The sequence below is a fragment of the Excalfactoria chinensis genome, chromosome 6 (assembly GCF_039878825.1).
Source record: "Excalfactoria chinensis isolate bCotChi1 chromosome 6, bCotChi1.hap2, whole genome shotgun sequence".
In the NCBI taxonomy this organism is placed as follows: domain Eukaryota; kingdom Metazoa; phylum Chordata; class Aves; order Galliformes; family Phasianidae; genus Excalfactoria; species Excalfactoria chinensis.
Window position 1 is genome coordinate 31,007,032 of NC_092830.1, and position 27,373 is coordinate 31,034,404.

A 27,373-nucleotide genomic window follows, 5' to 3' on the forward strand; every position below is an offset into this window, starting at 1 on the left:
AATGAAATGCCAATTTCTTAACCTTTTAATCTTCCTACTCGCTAAACCTTTACATTATCACTTTTCAGAACTGGTCTTTTAGCACTGGCTAAGTACATGTGGTATTTTGACAGTGGATAGAGACTGGAACACAATAATAGTGTTGCCTTGGGTGATCCAGAAATATATATATAAATATATATATATAATATATATATATATATTGCCTATGAACTTTAACTTACAAAACAGTTTCACTGAGCTGATTGATGATGGATGGATGTTCATATAAGAGATACTTGAGGAAATAATCAGGGTAAAAGCATCCTCACAGCTTCTTTGCTGGAAGAAAAATAAGATATTTGAACCTCATTTTTGCCAGACAATCCTAAAAACAACAAAGCATGAGAGATGCTTATCAGTCACAAAGAGCATAGCTCAATTTTAACATTAAAATATAACTAAGTTGCCTGATGTTCTCAGTACCTGTTTCTACCTGACACACATCTTGAGATTTTGCATGTTCTTGAAGCCTTGTCTGTATCTCTTGGTTTTCCTTAAGAACTTTCAAATTCCACAGGAGAATATCAAACAGTTCTCTTCTTGTAAACAGGTGAAATGAGCATTCGACTTTCCCATACATACTTGTCACAGGACACTGATGGCTTCATGTGTAATTGCTCCCTTCTGATTCAACCACTGTACTAATCAATGTATGTATCTTCACTTCCTTAAAGTCTGAAATCTCAAAACTGATTCCGTGCTCATATTATTAAATTTACAAAACATGCCTCCCAAGAGCTGACTTTGGTTACGACAAATAAGAACAGAAAATTGTAACATGCATTGTTCTCTTAACGGGAGAATCTGCTGAGTATGGATACATTTGTTTTACCTTCTGGAAGAGACTGATGGTTTTCATAGTGACAGAAGGGCTTATATAGAATGGCAAAGGTGCCTCAGTATCAATGAAAAATGTGATTTAGGAAAAAAGGCTTTATGCCGTCCTCCACCCAAGGTGTTATGTGCAGAAAAAAAAAAAGGGAAAGTCCATATTCATGCTACACTTTTAAGGTTAGTTAAACTTGTACATTGCATGCAATAAAGCCTGTATGCTGTGCTAGTGTGTTGAACTATAGCTTGTGCACCACCTTGCAGCTATTACCCTCTGCTATGGCAATCTACACGCTAGTGTAACCAGCATGGCACAAGGCCAGCTCAGATCTAAACATCCCTGCCTGGAAGCAGCACAGAGCTTGGCCACTTTAACTTAATGAGTCTGATAATGTCTGTCCCAAAGAGAAGGGCATAGAAATCATTTGTTTCCCTTAATATCCTCACAAAGAGGTCACTCTCAAAGGTAATCTCTTCTCCCTTTTCTATTCAGCCGGTTGTATTGTTCTTAAATTTTCCCTGTGTGCAACTCCACCCTGCCTGGAACAGCAGCCATGTCCATCAGTATTTTTGAATGCTAGTCCTTAGACTTTGATGGCAGTAGCTAACGATATGATAAATATGTTCTAGACAGATCTTTTTTTCAATATACCCTCGACGTTACTGCTCTGTGGTTTATTCTCACTATCTGTTTTAAATCAGCAACTTAAAACTTTTCATAATAACTTTAAGAGTTATCCAAATGCTTCTAAGCTTCAAATTCGACCAAAGACTTTTTAGTACATTAGCCCTTCAAAAATGTAAATGTTTTGCATGTCAAGAACTGGAGGGATGAAGGGTGTAAAATGTTACACTTCCAAGAAAAGCAGAACTTACAGATTTGCATGCAACAATGAGCGGATTGACAGATCTGACTTCTCTCATCCAGAACTGCTAAACTTCATCCGACAAAAAAGAAATTTCTCATCAAATCTGGACAGAAGAGTACCAATACTGGCATTTGCACATCATTCATTTCCCGAGGTTATGAAGCATCTAACGCATTACTGTGACACACAACAGCCAAAAGGTTTGCATTCTTTCATTTTCATAGCTACCCAGGAGATAGCTATCCAATATTTTCTCCTGGCTATTCCAAATCTAGAAACAATTATAGTTGTGTTCAGGCTTTTAGAGTGGACTGTTTATCCAGTATAAGAGCACTGTCATATTCTTTTCTGCACCTCCGATATCCATCCTGTCCTTTTCTGATGGCCTATTTGTGTTTTTGATCCAGAGTTGTGGATCCCATGAGCCTTACCCAGTATAGGTTTGTCTTTCTCTTGTATTTTCATTCTTGTTTTTATGTATTCATGACTAAAGAAGAAATTGGGCATATAGTGGACAAATACACACTGATTGTTGTGATTTTAAGCCTTTTCTTTTTTCTCTTTTTGCCTTGTAATGAACTGTTGAAAGCTTTGCTTTGTGTGTTAATTTAAAACAAACAAACAAACAGAAGAACTTGGCTGATTTCTGTGGATCTGAAGCAAAATCTTTATTCAGACTGAGAAGAAGATGGTGCAGGCTTCAGAAATTACTTGTATGGTATAAAGGAATTGAGAAAGTAGAGGAAGGATGTATCTTCCAACCATGTTAAGCAAGAAAAAAATTGCTGAAAGTGTTTATGAGATTAAAAAGTAGTGTTGAAATGACTTTGTATCTTAGGCTGTAATTTTGTATTAACTGCATTTCTGGTCTGATAATGGTATTTGCAGAGGACAGTTGTTCAGCAGCCTTAATCACATGTAGTACTGCACAATTAGCAGACTGTTCAGCAAAGGCTTCAGCCTCAGCTTTTTTCTCTCTTTTTCCCATAAAATATAAAGCAGTAACACGATTTCCATTTCCGCTCATTGCATGAACTCACCAATTCATTACAAAACACACACAAAGAGATCCCTAATAGCTGAGAAATGTGTCTGATCCAGAACAATGCAATGATCTATATAAGCTCTGTTAGGAAGACAATGTACAGACTCCTGGATTGAGAGCAGCTGTGGTCCCCCTGACAGCCTTTGGAATGCAACTGGATGAATCACTTTTCACCTCAGCTTTCCACAGGCATGCATTTTCAGGTATTCCCTTAATTAAGACTGCAAAGTGCATAAGACAAAGTCTGTTTCTCTGAGTGCCTGTGTTGTGCTTAGCTTCCATTGGACTCTCACTCTGTGTAAAATGCAAATAGATACTGATGGGCGTTGTGCTCCCTTCTGTAGGACTGATATAGTAATGACAGATTTTGCACCAAAACCAACCAACCAATTCCTCCACACTCCAAGCAAGAGGCCTGTGGAATCTGGGAAGGGTCAATCTGAAGACAGGTGCAATATGGGTCACTTCAGATCTATCTGTTCTAGATACTAACAGGAGAGGAAGTTAATTACCTTTTCTTCATATTCCTGGAATGGAGATATTGGGTTATAAATTTTCTGTTTAAGTGTTAAGAGAAAGTTTCAGGGGTTTTGGTTGCTGCTATATTCTTAACTGCTTGCCAGCAAGGCTTAGGGTTGTTTTCTGAATGTGAAATGAAAGCAAAGCTGAAAAAAGCAGGCTATGTATGGCATATTTTGCAAGGGAAAAAGACAAAAAAAAAAGGATATTTCAGGCAACTTTATTACAATTATTACTTTATTATTGATCTGGGAACTTTCACGACCATTCATCAGGCTCAACGTGGACGGCAATGCCTTGATTTCAAGTGCGAAACGCGAAGATGGAGTAACTGCTAGGAAGGCAGGGCTGTCACGGCAAGCTGCAGCATCTCCTCCAGCACGGCTCGCCACGGTTTTAAAGAAAACCGCCTCTGAACTTTGCAGGGCGCGGGGCCAATGCGGAGCAGACGCTGGAGGGGCGGCCCGGGGCACGCGGGCAGAGCGCAACAGGCCTCGTGCCCTCCCTGCCCGCCCCTCGGCCCCTGCAGGGAGCGACCAACCCCCCACGAAGCCCACGTGGGAACAAAGCTGGAAGCGGTGCTGCGGACCGGCCCGCGGCCTTAAGGTCCCGCCGGCTTTGAGCAGCCTGAGTGTGTCTGTGCACGTGGGGGCGGGGGGGGGCACGCGGTGCTGTCTCACCCCCCCCCCCCCCGCCTCCGTTGCAGCACGCAGGTGGCTGCCGCCGGGCTCGGCGCTTCGGGGACAGTCCCCGCCGCCCTCCTAGCCTCCCTCCCTCCCGCTAAAGGCTCGGCCGAGGGAAGGCTCCAAGCAGAGCGAGGGGCGGGGGGCGGTAGAGCGAGCGGGCGGCTCGGAGAGGGGATTACAATTAGACTTTAAAAATGGCTGCTTGGAAGCTGACAGCCGGGACGCAGCGCGGCCGCTAACCCTCCTCTCGGGGCTGCTATAAGAGCGGGGAGAAAAGCTCCTCCGTCTCTCCCGACTCCCCCCCCCGCGCCGTGCGGGATGCCGTAGCGGCTCAGGGCCCGGCCGCCCTCGTTGACTGACGAGAGGACGACGGCGGCGGCCCCCGCCTCCTGCGCTCCTCCTGCCGCTGCTGCGTGTGTGCGGCGGGGCTACAAAGGAGAGGGGGAGCGCGGGGTGCTGGAGCGAGGGTGGTGTGTGTGCGCGCGGGGGAGGGACGCGTCTTGCGAGGAGAAAGCGCAAGGTCAAGAGGCAGCTCTCCTCCTCCATGGAAGAAGAGCGATGAGCCCCGAGGAGGACGAAGAAGAGAAGGGGCGGATGGCTGAGGGCTGCCGGGCTTCCCCTCGGGAGTGAGGAGCCTGCGCTGGGGTCGGGAGGGGGGAGCGGAGGAAGGCCGGAGGGGAGCGGCGGGTTTGAATCTCCCCGGCTGGATTATTTCTCCTCTCGGGAAGCTCCCGGCGCTCGGCCCATGGCCCCCGCGGGCAGCGCGGAGCTGGGTAGCGCCCTGAGCAGAGCGGGGGCCGCCCCTCCGCCCCTGGGAGCGTGGAGACCTTTCCCCTCCGTCTGCTGCTGCTGCTTCTCCGCGCTGCTGGACGTCAACAGCTGGCTGCTCTTCTACGGCTTCCTCTACCTGGCCCTCTACGCCCAGGTGTCCCAGTCCAAGTCCTGCGACAAGATCTCCTGCTTCTCGGGGCACTGTGTCAACTCTACCTGCGTTTGCGACCAAGGCTGGGTGGGAGATCAGTGCCAGCACTGCCAGGGCAGGTTCAAGTAAGTCTCTGCTTATTGCTGCTTCTTTTCCGTCCCCTTGAGATCGGTGCGCACGCTTTTCCTATTTTATTTTCGTTGTTATTATTTTCTGTGATTTTGTTCACGTGCGATGGAAAGACGTGACAGAAGTTAAGGATGAAATAGCTCACCTGATTCCTCCTTCAGAGGATGCAGGACGCGGTTACCGCTGCTCTCTGTGGGAGCCCAGCAGTCGGCCTAAAGCTGTGTTGCTGCTGTCCCTTCTGGAAGTGTCATGGAAGTGACATGGGCACCTCATGAGGTTGGCCAGTGAGCGAAAATTACTGGTGACTTTTTCCTTATGGAGAGTGACAGTTTCGTTGTATGCTTCCCTTCTTACAAGTGTTTAACCCAAGTTAGGGCACATTCAGAATGACATAAACATAACTGTTAGTGAAATGTGCATCACCCGTGATGAGGTTTACAGGAGAGGAAACAGTGGTGTAAACATAAAGTAGTGATATGTGGTGCTGGAACTGCCTTCTTATTCTCAAAAAGTGGATGTGAAACGGAGCCATTGATCAGGGAGACAGAGCCACACACTGACACTTGCTTTTCTATGTGTGGTTGGAGAGAAGAGTTAATTTATAGGGCTGTCACTTCTCCCCACCCCCTTTGGTGTCAGGGTAAGGGCTGGCAGTGAGGAGCGCTGCTGGAGGTAACAGTTTGCTGTTATTTCTCTGCTATAACCTTGGACAGGACACAGCATTTCATTCCCTTGTAGAACGCCTCTTTAAAGCTGGAAATGCAGGAGTTCTTGCTTATTAGCTGTACTGACACATGCAGCTGGAAAGTGTTTAATATCTAGTTAAAAGAAAAATACTGGTGAAGCTGCATCTTACAGAGCTCAAATTCTGTCCTTGCAAAGTACTTTAATAGGTTAAAAGAATCCATAATTGTCTGTTTTAAACTCTGCTTCCGAGTACTAAAATTAAGCCATGTAACTCTCACATCTTTTGAGTATTTGAGTATTTAGCCTCTTAGTCCTAAATAAGCAAAAAGTATATCAAGTGACTTGTTAGCATGGGAAGTTGGGGAGCAGCTGACAACCAGACATGCAGCCCAAGTGAGGCACATGTTACAGAAAAACCCACCAAATGCTACCAGTGAAATGCATCTCTGTGAAACCCAGTTAAGCGTGAAATATTAGGCAATACAATGTATCCTGTCTGCAGGTCAATTTGGTAACGATGTTTCAAAGTTGGTTGTCAGCTACCTCTGTTCATTGTGGGTTTGGGGCTCTTGGCTGCGTTGTATGCTGGCACGCGGGAGGACTGCTGTGGGTACTGGGTGAGCAGAGGCCCAGCTGAACCGTCCTTGTGCATGATGATCTGTAACAGACTGGCAGAGCAGGTATTTCCTTCCTTTAAAGGGATTGCTCAGGTCCTCTACCTTGGTACCCAGCACTACAGACACAAATGCTATAAAAGCTGAAGGAATTTTTTATCTCTTCAATTCCAGAGCTTGTTAGTGTGTTCTGTGAATGGTTACTGGAGCCTTTAGCCAGCCTTCACATGTATATCCTTCATTACTTGTTCCAGCACTTATGTTTCCTTATGCCCTTTGTCAGGTGAAGAATTCAATGAGTGGAGGCATAGTGGTTGCCTTTTCTTTGCTTGCTTCTGGTGGAAAGTTAATAATCCATCCCCACCTAGAGGAAGTTCTGCCAGAGTGTAGAAAGGGCATCTCTTCTGAGCTTAGCTAATGCAGTGGTTAATCGATGCCCCTCTGGGAGTTTGGTGAAATCAGAATAGATTCTTTTTTTTATTAGCTCCTCTGTGTTCTTGCATGATTAGCTTCAGAAATGGCTGTGATGCTTGTGTTACGGTTTTTTGTCATGGACGTGAGCTTTTGCAATTATGTTGGAAATCCCTGACCTATCCCCCACCCTCCCTTTTCTTTTTTTCTTTCTTTTTTTTTTTTTTATTTTTATTTTTATTTGCTGAGGGCATTTTCAGTAGTAGTATCTTTGATAGTTCATCTTTAATCTTAGAAGCAAAATGTACTGTGCAATGAAAATAAGCATTCTGAGTACTAAGGCTTTCCAAGCCCTGGCGGTATGAAATATGGTCATGGCTGTTGCAATGCAAGCAGCAGCTCAGAGTGGTTCTGTGTTGAATTGCCAAAACTCAGAACTGAGTGCTGAATGGGTGATGAGCCGAGTTTATTTACACAGCAGTTGGAAAATGAATGGTAGATTACTTTAGGGCCAGCTGACTGAGAATCTTTCTGACTTCTGCAGTTATCTGTAGTTGTTTGATTTATTATTGTGGAAGTTTGATATGTTGTTTCTATTTGTCTGTGAAGTGTGATTATGTGCTTTATGCACTGATAGCCATGGTTGGGTTTTTGCAGCAGTAATACTCTTATTTGACCAATCATGTTGGAACTGTATCACCATGGAGTAGCTGTTTCTTACATTAAGAGCTATTAGAAGAATGTTTCTGAATGACAGAAAGATTGGAAAGTGTGTTTGGCTATTATAACTGCATTAAGAATTAACATGGATTATAAGTGTGATGTGTAAGAATGTTAATAGGAACTTGTACATTCTAAACGTTTATAGTATTTCAGAGTTCAGCAATTCGAAGTTGCTGGGTGTGCCTGTTTTAAGCAGAACTGATAACGAGCTTTTAATGACCTAAATTGGGCAGGTGTGAAGCTGGTTTTCTGTCACCAGATTATTTGAGGAAAAAGGCTTAAGGGCAAGTTTAAAACATACCAAAATAAAGGGATCTTTATTCTTCTTTGTGTAAATCAAATGTGGTTATTTTTCCTCTTCTGGGAATGAGGGAGTTGCATTAGCAAGCAAGAGAAACATTACTGTAAGAGAAATACTACCGAGGGGTAGCTTGGGACCATTAATTCTTTTGTGAGAGATGAGTAATATTTTCAGTTTTATTACTTTTCTGGACTGGAAAATAACAGCATAGCAGAGAGACATCAAAAGTAATTGATCAATCTTAGTAAGGAAGTGTCAAAATTAATGGACAGTACTATGGTAACCTTGCATTTTCCCAATGGAAGACCTACTGAGTGAACAGCCTACTTTGTGAAATGGATTAAGGAAGAGTGGATGGGGGTAAAAATGGGTGAAAAGATGCTTTACTACATTGTTTTACTACTTATTTATCAGCATTATCTACTCTTTAAATTGTGAAGTTTGTGATAACTTGTTACAGAAACAGAGCAGTGCTGCTTCTCTTTCTGTTGCATTCACAGCTGTGTCAATCATCTCCCAGCATGAGCTGGGCCTCAGTTCTGCCAGGTGGTAAACCGCTCTCTGGCCAAAACGACCATCTGAGGGTTATCTGCATTTAGTTCCTTCTCTGTCGTACTTTTCACTTCCCTGACACTTTATATTCAAATAGGATGAAAATATCCCTTTGAACCAAAATGGAAAAGAGAAGCTTAGATATAAGAAGAGAGAAATTCTGTTTTTCTGCATGCTGGAGATAGGTAAGATGGAGTGATGGTGAGGAAAATGCTTCTATGGTACAACCTGCTCCCCCTCTTCCAATAAGTTCTATCTGCAGCTGAAACTCCTGAGATAGAGACTCGGCCTTGGTTCCCTTGCTGAGGAGCATTCTGTTGTTGGAGGTATTTAGCAGTGTGGATGTAGAGCTAAAATGATTTGTCTTAACAAATGCTGAGCCCTAGACATACATTAGTGAAAAATCTGAGTGTGCTGCTTGCCAAAGCAGGGCTTTGGCACTAGTGTGTGCTTTCTCTGCAGTGTCTAACAGGCTGTGTTGATGCTTTCTGAGGCAGAAAAGTGTAACAATAGTGTAAGAGCAACAGTTAACTCTGCTCAGTGAGGAATAAGAGACTGCTTAAGGACAAATGTTGTCATGAAAGTCCAACACCTTACTGAAGTGCATGTTAACAGCAGAAGTAATTGGAAATCATGTTTTCTGGAAGAGAAAATCCCTGATTTTATGTATGGGATTTTGTTTCTCTGGAGTTAGTTTGAATTTCTTCAAATTCGTATGGTACTATCTTGCCACCTATTGTGCTTTGTGTTTTGTTAAGTCCTTTGCTAGGATGAGGAAGTTCATCAGTGACACCTGTTTGTTGTGGGAAAATCTGCAGGACTTTTTCTTGATACTGTGATGTTAAGAGTTGTTTGAATTGGTCATTGCATTTAATTTGTCTTTTGTTTTCAGTACCTCTTTTTATTATGCATTCATGTAAGATAGCATCACTAAAAGGAGTTCAATTATTTCAGAGCATCTCTAAGATGGAAAGAGAGAGCACTACTCTGCCTTGGCAATGCCTGCTGTTCTGAGCAACTCTTTGACTGTATTTCCCATCAAATTTTGGGAATATTTAAGGGTTTGGAAAAATATCTATTTTCCTTACTGCAGAGATAGTGCAATTAGATATGTAAAATCAGAGTTAACAGGGGGAATCAAAATGGGGCATATTTTTGGCTCCTTTTTACAGCATCAGAACTGGTGTTAAGCTTAAAATAACAATGAAAGCTCTTCCTGTGATATCTTATGAATTATAGAGGTTATTGCCACAGGATATGCACGGAAGTATAAAGTATGAGCAAAAATCATTATGATGATGGCCATACTGTTGAAGTTTGTGGTTCAGTACTGAACCTGATGATTGTTAGAAGATAAACAAAAGTAGTGCTTCTGCTATTTAGTTTTCTAGTTTCAGCCTTAACTAAACTCTACGTACACAACATTAAGTTTACTTTTTTTGGTTGTGTGGCAGAATGAGCCTATATGCTTACTACTGTGCAGTGTCTAAGAGGACACTACAATTAAAGGCCAAATTCACATGTCAGGCTTCTGTTAACAGTGCAGACTTAATGCGGTTTTATGCATACCTATGCATATGCTATTATCTATGCTTCTTCTTTGCTCAACAGCTTGCTTATTCTCCTAATTTATTTATAATGATTTACAAAAGGAATGAAGCTTTTGATACAATCTTGTGCATCTGCTCCTTTCTCCTGTTATATACCTTGGCGTTTGTGTGTCAGTTACAGTTTTCATGACAACTGGAGTTAAAACAGAAGGGAGTGGGAAAGATTGTCTGAATGAACTGAGTTACAAGACTGGGAATTCAGGAAGAGAAGCATTATGAATGGCCCAAGTGCAGGAAAAGCTGCAGTCACAGTGTCTGTGTATTTAGAAGCTGAAGTCAATCAATCTTCAGACGAAGTGTTACAGGGAAACAGGTTTCATTAATTTTGTGAGTCTCAGAATGACCTTTTTGGGGAGGGGGAAGGTTTCCCTAAGGCTGGATCAGAAGTTACCCCTTTTCTGGCTGTATTTTGTATACTGGTATGTAGAAGATCATTAGAGGCAAAGAGAATGCATTAACTCTTCCTTTTAAATTCTTAATTAACTGCATGACAGGAAATACACAGTTGTCATAAATGTGGTTTGTTGGTTTTTTTTTTTTGTTTGTTTGTTTTTGTTTTTTGTTTTTTTTTTTTTTTTAAATTGCCTTCAGACAATTCTTTATTTGATAACTTTTAAATTTGTATTGATCTGTCATATGGACTGTACCAGGTAGGTGGGCTCCTTTGACTATACCTCCTGCAGATTGGCTCTTATTGCACTTCTGAATTACCTCCTGCATGTTCTCAGAGCACCTACATTAGTTTCTGGATTCTGCTGTCTGCAGAATGACTTGCACAAGCAAAGTGGCCTTAAATTGCAGACTGTAAGCAGAAACAAAGAAGTTGTTGAAGAAATGATCTGTAGAAAAAGCTTCCCAGTTTCATACTGACCCAGGGGAGCTGTAGATGTGGATAGGAAAAGGGACATTCCTCCCTTCTAGATATCATAGAGTTCCTTTGCCTTAATTTTAATTTGGGATGATGTCTCCATTAAACTGGCTTCTATTACACATTGTGAAATCCTGAGTCAGCCTATCAGTTGCCAAACAGCCTTTGTCATCATCATGACCTGTATTTAGTTCAAGACATGCACATAATTAGTCTCTCTGAAGCCAGTGGAGTTGTGTGTAAGAATTTATACCTATGCTGGCTTATAATAAGGCAATTCATTTGAATATTGGTGTAATTAAACTACTGAGAAATGTGTAGGTCATCATGATTTTATCATGTTAAATGTGATCATTGTTTTGCTTAAAATTGAGTTTAGTGGTGATACCCTGAAAAATAATTCTTCCAGTGTGAGTTACTCTCTGTGTATTAAAACCTTAAAATACAGCGACAGTTTGTATGATTTCCAGTTTAAGGAATATTCTCTTCAAAATGTAGATGTATAAGCCATATAAGTGTGCTAAACTTCCCTTGTAAATTAAACTATCTGCACTGGGAACTGCTTATTGAGAGGAACTCTCTTTCTGAACATTGAAGAAAAAGGCTTTTAGTAGGATGTGTGTTTTGTTGTTGCTTAATACTTCATACATTTGAATGTTTTCTGTAGGTTTTTGTGTACAATACCAGAAACTGCCTGTTCTGGCAGCTTGTGTTATGTAGGCTGTAGGGTAATTGAGTTAGCTCCTGTTGGAGCAGAACACACAGTTTAGAAAAGCATCTGACAGTACTTCCAGTCACTGAAAACTCATTACAGACTTCTCAGCGTATTCTATAGCCTGCTTTGTCTTCAGACTGAGTGCTCCATAACTGAGGGCTGATGACCATGTGGGCCCCAGTGCCTGCTTGCTATTCCAGTGTGAAAGCTCACTGGTATTGGATGGATGTGTAAAGTTGTCCATAAATAATATTAACAACTATAATTTGTATAAACATTCATTCCTGATGTAATTTGGCAAGTACATGGTCTCACACTGTGCATCTCCTACTTCCTCTAACTAAAAAAGATGTTTTTGGGAGGCATTGCTATAGTTCATCATCCTTCAAAAATGTAAATGAGTAGTTTGTGAGCTTCCTACTCTGATTCCATATTACACTGGTATTAGTTTATTTGTTTCAAAATGTGGGTGGAAAAGGTAGGAGGTAATACGATATTCTTCCATGTACTAAATGAAGTGCTGGTGGAAAAAAGCCTAGTTTAAAATGCTGCTGTGTGAGAAAATGTACTGGAAATCTCGGGCAGTATTGAAGAATAATTTTCTGTCAGTGTCCATGGAAATTATAAGGAGCTGTATAGTCTGGTCTTGGTAAACATGCTTCAGTGTTGATGTAAGGAGAAGTGAAACACTGGGAGCCTGGGCATTGCAGTGGCCTGTACTGATTAACTGGATTAAGGAACAACTGTAAGCTATAAGCAGAGTGCATACTTTCATGTGACGTGGGTGAGCTGGGGGAATTCTCAAAGTAGGAATTGAGGTTGCCCTATATGTTATTAAAAGCCTAACGAGCAAGCATGAAAGTTGTGCTGGTGGTGGAGCTGCAGAGGGAGAAGCACAGCTTACTGCATGGAGCCCAGATCTGTGCTGGCTTCTGCTCTGTGCTCATCCCCAAGGTGCAAGAGCTGCATCAGCTTGGAAGTTTCCTGTAGGCAGAAAAACTGAAAGCTTTTAGACCTTTGAAAAAGAACTTAGCTACCAGTTCTATAGAGTATTCTAGGGTTTTTTGTTAGTATTTTAGTTTCTGTAGCTAAGCAAGGTAGCCTCCTACTACAATCATGCCATGACAAAATGCCTGGTTTGTTGATCCTAGTGTTGTTAAGGAGAGGTCTGGCTGTGAAGTGTTTCTAGTTTTAAGCAGTGTGTACTTGGAAAACCTTAATTAGGTAGGGAATTCTGAAACCATAGTGTTTGAGGATTACCTGACAAGTAAGTACTGAATGACTTCAACATTGGATGCAGGCATCAAAAATAACATTTGGCATCTATATTTCCTATGGTTTTAGTACTTAATTTCTGTGCTTCGGTGACTCATCTGTTAAAAGGAAATTAGCTCTTCACGTAAGGTTGAAGACTTCAGGTGATTCATGACTGTAATGATGGGGGACAGCTCATGAACTAGATATGAGTTTTAGTAGATTGAGAATGCATTTCTCCCTAGAATGTAATAAATACTACAGCGTGAACTACTCCTGTCCAAATTGTGCTGTGTATCTCAAATATGTGTAAAATAGCTTTCTCATTATGTCAGAGGGACCTAGGACCAACTTGGAACTGTTCTATATTATTGCAGAATATTTGAAGAAAGTATTCTTCTCTTGAATAAGAGAATCTCTGCAAAAACAACTTGTACGTTAACCACTGATAAGATTATATTTAAGATGGAAACACATGGAAAGACTTCACTCCCAACCTTGGATTAAATGTTATTAAAATATTGAGAGATACAGTCATACTCAGGACTGCTTAGCAGCTACTTTGAAGTTACTACTGCTTGTATGAAAAATGATCTATGTTGGATATTACATTCCTATATTAATATCAGAGACCTGTGAGCTCCCAGTTTGCTGGATGTTTGCATTGCATTGTTCCAGGATTGTGAATCTGGATCCACAGTCTTTAATTAAACAGAGTTTTATTGTAGACATGTACCTTAATTATTTTGAATAGATGTTTGTTGTCATATTTCTGAGTTTGTAGTTTTTTTCTGTTACTTTGAAGGCTAATAACTTGCCTTCAGTGAAACGGTGGGTAAAGTTGGCATGTAATTATTGAGTCATAGAATCACCAAGGTTGGAAAAGACCTAAAAGATCATCCAGTCCAACTGTTCACCTATTACTAATAGCTCCCACTAAAAGTCGTAGGAGCATGGACTGAAGAGCGATCAGAAGTGCCGCAAATGGAATGATATCCTTAACCAGTTGCTGCAGTAAAGTGTGAACAGCAATGATCTTGGTCAAAAGCCAGGGAGGAGAGCTTGATATAGTCTGATGAACCTCAGAGAAGCTTTCTGTTCAAGGTGAAAGCAAAAATGAGGCACTGTGAGCAGGAAGACAAACATGCTTCATTGAGATATCTACATAGATATCTATAGATATATATATATATACAGAAAGAAGTCTAATTTTGCCATCCAAGTACAGACAGGATTAGCAGAATATTTTCTTTCATAGTCAGTTTATGTTTGCAGTTAAACACTTTCCTTTTTGTAATGGATAGTGGTGAAGAGTAAAAGGCAGTAAAGTTAATTTCCTTGATATGTATCTCAGTTTTCAAAACTTGCACAAATGTTTATCCAGTCTGACTTTTTATATGAAAGAATGCCTTTGTATTCCAGCTTTATTAGGAAAACTGAAAAGAGCATTAATTCAACTGTAATGTGGCTTACTCCTTAAATTTCTTTCCACAGTCTGTAAAGTACATATAAGAGAACATACTTCTCACAGAGGAACAAAGCAAAAATCAAAAGCTAAACAAATGTGGAAGAACTCTTAATAAGGCTTATGTGTGTGCAAACACAGCTTGGAGGGTAGATACAGTTGATAATCAAAAGTATGTAAGGTATATACAAGATGTACCAGAAGGAATGAACTGTGTGCTTCATAGGAAGTATCACAGAGCTGCTGTAACCAAATAAAGCAATGTGGCTTGGTAGTTCTCTTGTATCATGAAATGTTTTGTTGCCTTCAAATTCAGCTGAGATTCTTCTAGAGGATAACTTTGAATGCTGGACAGAAGCTGGAAGGTGCTCATGGAAAATGACAAATACATAAGCAGATGGTTGGTTTTGAAAACATATACATCCACATTTCTGTGCACAGATATAATAGCATTAAGACAGTTGTGTTTAAAAGTACTTCTGCAGATGGTATCTAAAACAGTGATGTAAGTAATAAATCTACAACACCTGTGTTCAGAACTTTGTTTATATGGGGTTTTTAATAGTACTTTGTAGGAGTGATTTGTAAGTGAATATGATATGGTTTTTCTAGAGTGTACTTTTTGAATTGCTTGTACTATGAAAGGCTGGGAATCCAAACCCTACCTGTATTCTAGGAAGTGTTTAACCTTGGCACATCTCTATCATACTTCGTATCTTGAATTAAATACTAAATAGCTGATTATCACCATGGCTTTGGTGAATAGGTGCTACTTTCCCCCATCCGTTTTATGCCTGGAAAAACTAAAGCTGTGTAGTTTTTTTCAATCTTAATTAATAAGTGACAGATTTGAAATCATAACTTGGGTTTCTACAATTTTCTGTAATTATGCCCCTTTTCTCACTTTAAGAAAAATGAGTTAATTTTAAATAGTACAGTAGTTTTGTTTGTTTCAGGTACCTTTTACCTGTAGATTGATCAGATATGTGATGATATGAAGCTTATTTTTCAGGTTGGGATCTGTACCAAAGGATGATATTTTTGACTGCTCCAAATGCATTATGGAGCATTTCAGTGTGTCTGGATCTATGTTAATGCAGACATAAGTGTTTGTGTGACTAAGGGGATGGTAAATGCATTAGGGAATTGACCTTGAAAAGTGTCCTTCATTCAAATGAACCAGGATTTCAGATTTGGACTGAATTTGTAGTTGGCCTGGCCTCTTTTTTTTAATTTTTTTGTTATTTTTTGAAGCAAGATTTGGAGAATATGCAATCCACAGTTTAATTTATTAATGTAGTAGTTCACAAAAGTTGTTCTCTAACATGATAATTGCTTGGTTATTTCATTTCTGATTTTATATGCATCATTAAAGTGCACTTGCTGCTTTTAAGGGTTGTGTGCATTCAGAAATTAAATACAGAAACTCAGAGGTGACAGGCAGCTGAAAGTAAGCAGAATATTCCCCCCTAAGTTAGACTCTGGCTTTCTAATGTTCAGGCTGCATTTTTAAGTAGCAATTGGGTTTAAAAGCAGAAGCAGTGTTTATTAGATTCCTTCAGAATGATGGAGGCTTCCAGTGTTGTACTGAAATGCAATTTGGGAACATTTTCCTCTGAGTTAGTATTATTTATTTCCATTGCCTTGAGAGTTAGGAGGTCATACTCAAGAATGATTGTAAAAACCAGACAAAAACAATAAACCAGCAACACAAACCCTCAAAACCAAGGCTTAACCGATTGTTATAATAATAATTTTTAATTGCAGTTAAAGCTCTTGTCTAAGGATACTTCCTTCTTTTAAGGGGTCTAATGTACTACTCTCATACATCATCTGTGGTTCTCTAGTAACTTTATTTTTTAAAAATTATCTAAATTAAACTTGTCCATTTTAATTTTCATCTACTAAAAAGTAGTTGATGGATGTAATTAGTCATGCTCCTCATTTTTAAATACAGTGATTAAAATTTGGTCTGTTTCTCCATGAAGGAAAGTGTGGAGCAATCTGCAGTACCCTCATCTACACTGAAGCTTTCAAGTCTTCAAGCTTCCTACTTGTCTTTGTGTAACTCACTGGATGTGGGGGTAAATTACTGCTCAGGAATGACAAACCTAACATATGTTGAGCTTGGCGAGTGTGAGCATAGCAATGCAACATCTTGAGTGGAGGAAATACTCTGTTGTTCTCACAGCTGTGCTGTTGCCAGCTTAGACTTCAGTGAATCATATCAGTCTGGCTGGTGCTACTTGAAAGCATACTGTGTTAGATAAAAGAACACTAGTTGATGGAGGAAATTCTCAAGTATCCTATGTTTGAAAAACTACAGATTAGTAGGAAAAAGCAACATTTTTTCCTTTCCTGTTTTTAATTGCACTGAACTTCCTAGGTATGCAGTTGATGCTCATTTTCTTCTTCCCAGTGGACCAGAAATATTTAAGAGCCTTTCCAAGAGGATGTCAACCTACAAGATACTGTGCTGTATAAATACATCTTCTGTATGTTGAGTATTTATGAAGTATACTTAAAACCAGAAATCTCTCAAGCAGGAAATAAAGCTGTTCTGTCATTTAAGCAATTCGTCCATACCTGTGCAGAATTAAGAACAGCTTTTCTTGTTGATTCCTTGTCTTCTGCTTATTGCTTTTCTCTTGTTCAGGGTACACATGGCCAAAAAGTTTCCAAAAACCTCCCAGTCTGAAGGGTCTTGTCAGCACTTCTGTAGAAGAGCGGAGAAGAGAAAAGGGAAAATCCTAACCTGAGACTAGAAGCAGTAGGTTGTGTGCGAGGATGTTAATGCATGGGGAAGGTTGTGGATTCTGGTCACTAAGTGTTAGTGGTGCAAATTCCGTTTGTACATGTGCTCAACAGCACAAGCTGGTGTTGATGTTCTGTGCTATTCTGCAACAGTGACTTGAGTTCCAGGTTGCATACATCTGGCCTGCTTGCTTCTACAAACCCTTATAGGTAGGTTTTCATAGTGGATGTGAGAGTTTTGGAGGATATCATAGGTACTTTAGACTATCAGAAGTTTTTGGGTTTGTTTGTTTTACGTGTACTTTATCCACATTCACTTGCATTCATATTTAGGGGGCTGTGTATGCAGGTGTATAAGTTAGACACTCAAGTAGGAAACAGAGAATTATGTAGCCATGTGGATGTGTGTGATGTTTGCATGTCAAAAATACTCAGAGGGTGGTGATGCACTGGAACAGGTTGCCCAAGGAGGCTATGGATGCTTCATCCTTGGAGGCATTTAAGACCAGGCTGGATGTGGCTCTGGGCTCTCTGGTCTGGTGGCCCTGCAGATGGCAGGTGGGGTTGAAACTACGTGACCATTTTGGTCCTCTATGTGAAAAACTTCCTCCTAATATCTAACCTAAACCTCCCCTGTCTCAGTTTAAAGCTGTTCTCCTTGTCTTATCACTATCCACCCTTGTAAACAGCCATTTCCCTTCCTGTTTGTATGCTCCCTTCAAGTATTGGAAGGCCACAACATGATCTCCCTGGAGCCTTCGCTTCTCCAAGCTAAACAAGCCCAGTTACGTCAGCCTTTCTTCATAGGAGAGGTGCTCCAGCCCTCTGATCTTAGTGGCCCTCCTCTGGATCCGCTATCCAGAGGTGTCCGTTCCACCAATGTTTGTGGTATTTTGTGCCTTACATTGTAAGTCTGCATGACTGGTGGATGCAGCCATCCGTTTTCTAAGGGGTATTTTTAAATGATATGAGTAGGGGGTACATTGGTGAAGTATCCTTTTCATCTAAAGGAAGGCAGGGGCTGTGTTAATCTTCCTGGTAGGCTTGGAATCAAGTTATTCAAGTATTGTCCCATGCTGGGAATGTCTTCATTTTATAAGCAGTCCTTTTTGATTTGATTTAATTACATCAGTGTCAGGCACAGAGAAAAAGATAATTATTAAACTGTCTGCTCTTAGATTGTGGTTGCAAATATTTTCCTGGCATTAGAAATGTCCAAAGGAGCATTCCCATTAAGTGCGTTTTAGGAATGTGAAGAAAGGGAAATACTTGCTTCTGTTCAAATAGAATTCTCTATTCTCTCTAATAATTTTTAATTTATGCTTGTCAGTAGCTTCTTTAGAAAAGAATGGTTGCTATGATGAAGTTTATGGGAGTGTTACCATGTGTGGATGCAGAAGAGAAATTAGAATCCTGTTGGTGAACAGAATGGGCACTTGAAGTATGAAATGATAATGGCCATAAGCTGCAGTCTGATTATGTTGCTTTTTTGAATTTATGCAAAGAGTAGAGAAGGAAAAATATTCAGGATAAATATGGTGTTTTGATGTAAGGTTATATGCTGGAGGGAATGGAAAAAATATAGCTTTATGGCTAATATGAAATGTGAATGTTCAATTCTATACCTGTTTCTGTTGCTTACACTAAGGTAATATTTTTCCCCCTCCTATATGAAATCTTCCTGTAGACAAATACTGAAAATTGCTTGTGGTTTTTTTGTTTGTTTTTGTTTTTTCTAAGAGAATTCTTACATTCGAGTAGTCTTTTCATGCAGTTTTTCTCATTTGTTTGGGCTCCACAAACTACTAAAAACACTATCAATGCTGAGAATGAAAATTAAATATCAGAACTGTCAAATTTGATTGAATGTTAATGTTGCAAGTTTCTTTACTGCCTCTATTATGATTCAGTTTTCCAAGCACAGTATTTGGCCATATGTTAGAAATTCCAACTAGCAATTAATATAGTACTGTGGAATAAATGAAAATCACTTGGTTCTCTTGGTATGTTAAGTTATAGTTAATGTTTGTAGTTTTTTAAAGGTAAGCATTTAAGATTGCTGTGTACTTTTGCTTGAATATGTGAGCTTTTATTCTAACATGAAACTTCTTTATAAAGCCTAATTTCTGACATATTACCTTATTGTTTTTTTTTTCCTCTTTTAAGTGCTTCGGTTTTCTAATGACTTGCCTGCCTCCTCAACATTCTGGGAAATTGGGATTAATTAAGAAGGTGGGCAATTTGGGATTAATTAAAAAGGCATGTCTGTAAAGCAACTGGGATTTGTGTGAGTTTAAAGGTGAAGGCGTGCATATTAAAGCAAAGTATTTATGCAGCTGGTAGATTGGTATATGTATGTGAGTGTATACATCTATTTGCATATCTTTATATGCATATATGAATGTTACTGAAAACAGAATTTTCTGGAGTCTACGTGACAATCCAGTGGCAGTGCTATTGGGATTAATGTGGTCATCTCAGTACAGCTGAGTTGGAGTGGGGAGGAATGGGATAAGTGTTATTTCCTCCTCATGTGCTCATATTTTAAAATATATTTGCCACCACTCATTTGAGCTGTGCTCCTACATTGTGCATTGACTGATGATCTCAAGAATCTGGCAGGTAGATGCATCTATTGGGGTACACCTGACCTCCAGCTTCATGAAACCCAGCATATCCAGGTCTGAAAACCATTGTAGGGTTGCTGCAGTGTGATGTGTGGAGGGAAAGAGGTATCTGTCCTCAGGGATGGACAGTGAGACAGCTCTGATTGCCAGTTCCAATTTGAATACTGCTCCTGTCCCATTTCAGGTACGATGTTGCCCCACTTCTACGTGGCTTGACTGGCCAGTGACAAAATCTGGCTGCTGACACCTCTGCAGAGCATTCCTTCTGTTTTTGTTTCCCCCTCCCCTCACCCATTTTGGGATTTGTGCTGTTCCATGAATGCTTTTCTAGGGGCAAAGGCACCAGCTGTTTGCAGAGACCTAAAAAGTGTGTAAGAACATTACTAAAGAGCTAGAAATAGTACATTATTGAAGCCTTTATTTTTCTTGGCTACCTATATGTGATAAACACAGTTTGCCTGCTCTTAGTTTTACTCCCAAACAGCTCACATGGAGAGGCTGGTAGATGTTTATAAACAAACCAAACTGCAGACAAATCCAGTGGGAAGAAATCTGGAATTTGAGCAAATATTTCAAGAAGTGCTGTTATGATTTTTAGGGTATGACTTAAACAAGATAATCTTTAGTAGACTTTTTTTGTGTGCCATGTGGTAGAATTTCATAACCAAATATGCCATAAACTTGTTCAAAAGTTCATCCTGAATCTCACTTTTCTGACTTTCTGAATTCAGAGTGTTAATACAAGCTTGTTCATGCTGTCAACTTGGTATACCTCATTTTGTGTGCATATAGTGTCGTAGGCAAAAAACCGTTCCCTTTCCATTTGCTTTTCCTATTGTATTCTTTATATGTACTGAGCGTTATATTTTTTTCCCTTGGACTAAATTATGCTAGGCTAAGCAAGTGTCCTCTTACCAGGCTCTTATTTCTTCTAGTCATTTAATGGTGTTCTCTGTTCATGTTCCAGTTTAATCTTTCCTATTGTGTTTCCTGCTTCCTTTGCTTTGATATTATTACAGCCTCATCTCATCTGGAAATACCACACTGTATGATCGTTTCTTTCTTTTCCTGGCTCTGTAACTAGCAGCGTATAGTTATTCTACACCTGTTCCAATTGTCTTTCTTCCCAAACGGGCCAGTTGAAATTATTCCTGTCACTTTTAAGTGTGTGATTTTACAGGCTATTTACTAAATCTTGTTCTTCTTTACGTCAGTTAAGCATCGACATCACCTAGTTCTTTGCATAGGGCAGGTTTATTTCTAACAGTGCGGACAACTTAGTTGATTTATTAAAGTATATGGTGTTATTAAATTTATGTTGCATTTTATTTCACTTTCTCCTCACATCTATAGTTTAATCTAGAAATATGAATATTGAATAATGAGAACTAGAGTAATAGCTTCTATTAATTCTGGGCAATTCCTTCCCTTTTGGCGTTAAATTTAGGTATGATATTTGCTAGAAGATGACAAATGGTATAATTAAAGTGCCTACTGCATAACTTGTAAGTTAATGTCTTAGATCTTGTGTTTCCCTGTGTTCCAGTGTGGAGATTCCTTACATCTGGTAAAACAATTTCTTATCTGAGTTTTGTTCCTAGTGATATGATGTTCTCTAACTCCATACGCTTAGTTCCTGAGCTGTCTTGCTTCTACACAATGAGCTTTTATTTTGTTTTGCAATATCTTTAATGTCTGTGATTATAAGCTCAGCATCTCTATTCATCTTTCAAGATGTAATTCCAGGTGTTGTTTAGACAACTTGCCATAGTTATGGTGATTGCTACCTCACTTGGAATTTGGGCAATAACGTAGTTCTGACTTGAATTTCTGCCCCACAGGGCAATTTTCCTGTAAGTTTTAAGGTAAATAGAGCAAGATCATTTTCTATTACTTCATAAATTTAATTTAATTAGAATGAAAAATTACTTGTGCCAAATGCTACTAAATTATGCACTTTCATGGTGCTCTCCTATTTGTTTTCAGTCAGTTCTCTTAATAATTGAGTAAATGAAATGATGAAATACTTCATAGCATATTATGAAGTGAACAAATACTAGCTGTCACTAGGACAGCAAGTTCCAACTGTCGCTGATAAAGATATACTATCTATTTATTACAGGTTTATGATCCCATGAATTGTATTTTGCAAAGTAGTTTGAGAAGGTGAATTACTCCTGTGTTTGTCTGGTTATTAAAAGTAATGACTTAATTAGTGTGTTTGACTAATCAGCTAGAGTGCTGTGGAGAGCATGTGCAACTCTTTTGGTTCTTTTTGATGTCTATACAGATACTCAAATTGTTACTGGTACATCATGCTCATGTATAACATCTTCCATCTTCTCCATTCTTTTTCTCTATGTTTGAAAATTGGTTGTCCATGGAAAATTTAAATGGAAAAATCTAAGAATGAAGGGCGATGCATGCTGGCTGAAAAACTGCTAATTAGCTACACTTGATATTTACCAAGTAATTATGTAATTTGCTCAATATGAAAAGCTCTGGTACCATTATATCCTCCAGTAATGGCCCTATCGTTAGGTACTTACACTAAATCAGAGGTTATAGGTGCACATCTGGCTGATGGATTGCTAAAATAAGCATTTAGAGTGTAGTTGTGTTGTGGGAGAGATCTACAGTGAAAAAAATATATATTTTTTTCCAGTCCCTTTGAGTAACAATAATGTTCAGACAGAATAATATATTGAAGCAAGTTTGACTGCACTGTTTACAAATACCTGATTTTTTTTTCATAAACATTGCTCTCCAAGATCTATAGAAAAAATAATTGCATAAACACTCTCAAGTACTAAACTGTATGGTTTTTCAAGACAGATACTTCTGTGATTACTGACAAATCACTTAAAGTAATTTTTAAAAGCCAGTTCACTCTATAATCCAATGATAATGGGAGATCCTGTCAGTATACATCTGAAACATGAAATAACTACTGTGCATTTGTGTTGGCTTGTATTTTGATCTTTATTTCTTATCAAAAGCAAAGTGATACAGTTGGTTGCTACAGAAAGAATCTCTACACACACTTTTAAGGAGAAAATAAATCAGCTTTGGAGGGTTCTTAAAATTTGCTGCTGATGAGTTTTACATGCTCGTTAACTGTGACACTAAGATCAGCAGCTTAAAGGAATTTTAAAGGGAATGGAAACATCTAACAGGAAAAAAGTTGGCAGGAATAGTAGTTAAGCCCACTGTAAAGAATGCAAATCTGTGGTGCCTTTTAAACTCATTTCTGAGATTGGACACATTGTGAGGCAGTGAAAGCAGCATGTAGCTGGCAGCATTCTAGATAATAACTATTGTGGGTTTGGCTTAGCAGTGTCATGACTAGTCCTAAGATGTCTCTCAGTCTCATCTTTTTTTTTACCTCGAATTTTAAAGAGGAAAAAAGCCTAAGTAATACAGACCTGTGGAGCTGCAATAGCTGAGCATCCTATGGGAACTAGAAATTGAGCCTTGACATCTCTTTCTGAATAGAGGGCTATCTGCAAAGGCCTAGTTCTACTCTTGTAGCATCTCTGTTTTGATAATAAGCCCCATTATTATCAGTTTCCTGAAGTATTAGCAGGGATATCTGTTCTGAGATGAGATAAGCAAAGTGACTTTCTTTTCTGGATCACTGGGATGGTGGAGCTGAGGGCTTTTTTTCCTGATTGCATTCCTGTAGAAAGCTTTCACAAACTTTGCTAGCCAACATCAGTGGTATTTTTTCCCCACAGGAATTATAAACCACGTAATCAAAATTATTCTGAGCAATTTTTGTTAACATTACTATTGAAATTAAAAGCGTACATGGCAAATGCATTACGCATTTTTGTCTGCCAAGAATGAATGTGCTGATACAGTGTTGCAGTGCAAGCTAGCTTTTACTGTGTTTTGTAATTTGGATTTCAGTGAATTTCTAAGAGCCCGAATGCTGGGCATTTCTATCGATCAGTAAGCCTGTTCTAGAAGCACATCTACTGAGGAGTGTTACCCAACAGGTTGTATTGAGTACATACCATTGCAGCACAATGTGTTTTTTGTGGAATATAATGCTTTAACATCTGGTATACGTTAGTATGTTTCCCGTTTATGTAACTGATTCTAAAATAACATCTATGTTTTTTTTTCATAGCTCAAGTTTCATATCACAGCTGGAGTTGTGCTCTGTATTTAACACAGCTATTGGAAAAGTGTTCTCAAAACATGTCATGGCATTCAGTGTTATTTGAACTTTGTTTGAACAAAGTATGGGCTCTACTTTGTAGCTTACAGACAAATCTTCCATACATTCATAGCCTTATAGTCCTGGAAAGAGATGTAACAGTCAACTATTCTTTTTTTTTCTTCTGCTTCTGGATTATCTCTTAATATTTCTTTGAATTTGCCTTTGTGATTGGTTTTCTTTTCCCCTCCATTGGATCGTGTTTGACAGCTGATGTTTAAGAATGTTTGTATCAGTGCTGAGCGCTTAAAAAAATCTTTCCAAAACTCTGGTACAAATGCAACAGAGTTGGAATTCACGTTTAACTTCTATTTTAAGATTGTTGTATGGAAAAGGACCTTATGCAAGCCTATTCATAAGAGACCTGATTCTGCAGTGTGCTTAGATCCATCACCAGAAGCTGTTTAAAACCTCAGCTTTTTTTATACAGGCATTTGTGCAAGGCAACCTGTGACCTAACGTGTAGCCACCCTGTTTTCTAATGGAGTAGCAGGTGGTGACTCAGAGCTTCCTTATGACTTATTCATAAATCCCAATGTTCACTTGTGCCAGCATATTAAATGCATTACCAAAGAGGGCTCTTTCCTATTTTGAAGCGGGCAGATGCTATTGACCTCATTTGCGCTGTTGCCTTATCTAGTGCATACAAGCAAATGCATCTATCTTTTATGCAGGCTAAGCTGCAGTTTGGTGCTGAAAAAATGCAGACACTTAAAGGTAAATAGTACAGATCTGTATGGCTGAGAATAGTGTATGAAAAAAAATAGAACTGGATAAATTAAGAATATGGGTAACTACTAATCTATACAAACACGCAATCATCACTTTGAGTGTTAAAAATAAACATGTCTTATATTGCCCCTTGCTCTATTTTGACTACTTAGTGGCATAAGTCTACTTCTGTAGAATTGCTTTCTGTAGAATACTTTTTGTTAAATACCTTTATTTGCTATTTAACTGCAAGAGGCAAGCTATTGGTCTAATTTTCTTCAGTTTTCTCAATTAGTGTCTAAGCATAAACTATTCCTCTTTTCCCTCTTAGCACATGCATAGTTTCTTCTGCATTTATGGGGCTCTCTGTAATGAGAAGAGTGATCAGAACTACATCTTGAAAGTGCTGGGAGCCCTCCAAGGTTTTGAAGCTTGGCTCTGCCCTGCCTGTAAGACCCAATCCCATGTACCTGCAAACCCATGCCAGATGTGATATGCTCAGGGCATTGCTAGGGATGAAGTGAAGGATGGAAGGCTGTGTATGTACAGGGTGAGCTGGCAGAAGAGCGTGTGGAGAGATTTTTGGTGTTCTGTAGATAGACTGGACAGAAAATCTCACTTTAGAATCATAGAGTCACCAAGGCTGGAAAAGAACTAAAAGATCATCCAGTCCAACCGTTCACCTATCATCAATAGCTCCCACTAAACCATGTCCTCGAACACCTCCAGGGTCAATGAGTCCACCACCTCCCTGGGCAGGCCATTCCAGTGCCTGACCACCCTTACTGAGAAGTAATGTTTATGCAAAGGAGCTGCCAAACTTAGAATGTTGCTCATTTTTACAATCAAAGAATGAGTCTTCTGCAATTGCGAGGAGTGTCTGTTCTCATTCCCATTGATTCCAGATTGCTTTTTCCTGCCATGTATGTGGCAGTTACTACCAGCTAGTGTCCTAAGCAAGCTTCCTGTGGCTGTGAGGGGAACAGAGGCCAAGGGGCAATGTTTGCATGGAGCAGTGTGGTGCAGCAGGGGCTGCTGAACAGGGCACTTGGTGCACAGAACCCTAAATGTTTCCTGAGTGTTTCAGTTTGTAAAGATTCTGGTCTGTTCCAATGGACTGAGAGTCTGTTTTAGTGGTTGAAGTGTGTTCTATGGTTGAGATTTGTCTGGAAGGAATGCTGTTTGTATGCTCTCAGGTTGCTCTGCAGGCCAAGTGTTTGTGGTGAGAAGATGAGAAGAGATTCATTTCAGGAACATATGAACTAGGAATCACATGAATTCAACTTCTATGCCTGAACTTGGCTTGCAGGTTTCCACTCTTCCTCTGAACAAGCAGGCCTTTTATTTATAGAATGTTGAGGTCTTTATTTTTGTACTTTAAAAACTAAATAAGTGCAGTGAACTTAACAAAATCACAGTTCAGAATTGTATTTAGTAATGTTGGATACCTGCTGCTAGGTGTGAGATATACAAATAATTATATATATATATATATATATGATTGAAATAAAAATATAACATTTGCATCTCATTTGTATTGACAGGTAGGTCTCACAGACCTAGACAGTCACAACTGAGGCAAGGACTGGGTCTGTGTTTGGAGATGGTCAAACTTTTAGGTCTTGTCAAATTTTTATGATAGCATGGGGGGGAGGGGGGTGTATTGAAATTTGAGAAATACAAGTAAATACTTCCATAAGGCTCATTTTTCAATGGAAGGCTTTATAAAGCCATCTTGCCAGTTCAAATTGCCTAGAAGTATCATATGTAAAATGATAAGCATGTGCTATATAATCCTATCCTTAGTAAATGGATTTGCAGTTTAAGAATTTGTATGAATTGGAACACTTGGATCCTCAGGCTGATTCAAGAAAAAGCATCTTAGAATGTAAAGAGATTATAAACTGGCATTTCTAGTGACTTTGTAAGCAAAGATTTAACTTATTTTTCCAACGAAATGCAAAAGCTGACATTAGACTGCCAATTCAAAAAAGCCAGGCTGAAGAAATGATCTTCATCTTGTATAAAGAGAATTTTAAAACTTGGTGTTTAGAAAGCAACTGTTTTATCAACAGTTTGGGTTAGGAAACTGAAATGAGAGCATCTCCTTTGGTAGCCATGGTGCTCCATGGGGTGCCCATGGGTGGCAGCTGGCTCTGTTCATCTGTGTCTGTGATATGGCCTGGGCTGGCTTCCTGCCTTGGCAGAGGAATAAGAGAAAAGGGGATCTGTTCATTTTTGGGTAGATCATGTAGGGAGATAGAGCAAAATACCCACAATGTAAGGTGCACCCATATCATTGTTTCTTAGTTTACTGCAGTTCTGAATTAAAGCTTATTTTGAGGATGACTCAGCAAGCCCTCAGGCTCTCTCCAGGCTGATGATAACTCTTCAGCTTCCTTGCTGAAAAGCCATGGTAGAATGAGGTTCAGTTTTGCTCTGGCTGTAATGTGTTCCAGTTTAATGACCCACTAACAGTACTGTGCACAGTGCTGTCCTCAGAGAGCTGAGGTCAGGAGTGACTGGAGGTCTGATTAATGATTGAAGAGCACCTGCTTGTGACTAATTAGGCAAAAAAAGTGCTCCTAGTGACTCAGATGCAGGTATAGTAACCTATCCAGAATAAAGATTTGATATAGTTTGTATAGGAGAACTTTACAGGTTTTATTAAGCACCAAACTATATGGACCCCATGCCAAGAGGCAAATACAAGAATTATTACTATTTTGCTGCGAGGGTTGCTTGTGATCTGCTTTCTAAGCCAGCTTTGAAACTCTGGGTGAATTTCAGTGTCATGTTGATAACACTGAATC

General features: G+C 39.6%; 1 protein-coding gene across 6 annotated transcripts in view; it reads left to right on the plus strand.

Annotated features, from left to right (window-relative positions):
* The first annotated feature begins 4,405 nt into the window (after positions 1–4,405).
* The window catches only part of ATRNL1 (attractin like 1), a 403,630-nt gene continuing 380,662 nt past the window's right edge, over positions 4,406–27,373 (plus strand). For 4 of the 6 annotated variants that reach the window (XR_011904014.1, XR_011904015.1, XM_072339811.1 and 1 more), the window contains exon 1: positions 4,608–5,039. Coding sequence is in view for 4 of the 6 variants with exons in the window: in XM_072339811.1 (XP_072195912.1) it covers positions 4,738–5,039 (302 nt within the window). In the remaining 2 variants the exon portion in view is untranslated. Of the gene's footprint in view, positions 5,040–27,373 lie in introns of all 6 variants that reach the window. The other 2 variants (XM_072339810.1, XM_072339814.1) reach the window with 1 other exon arrangement.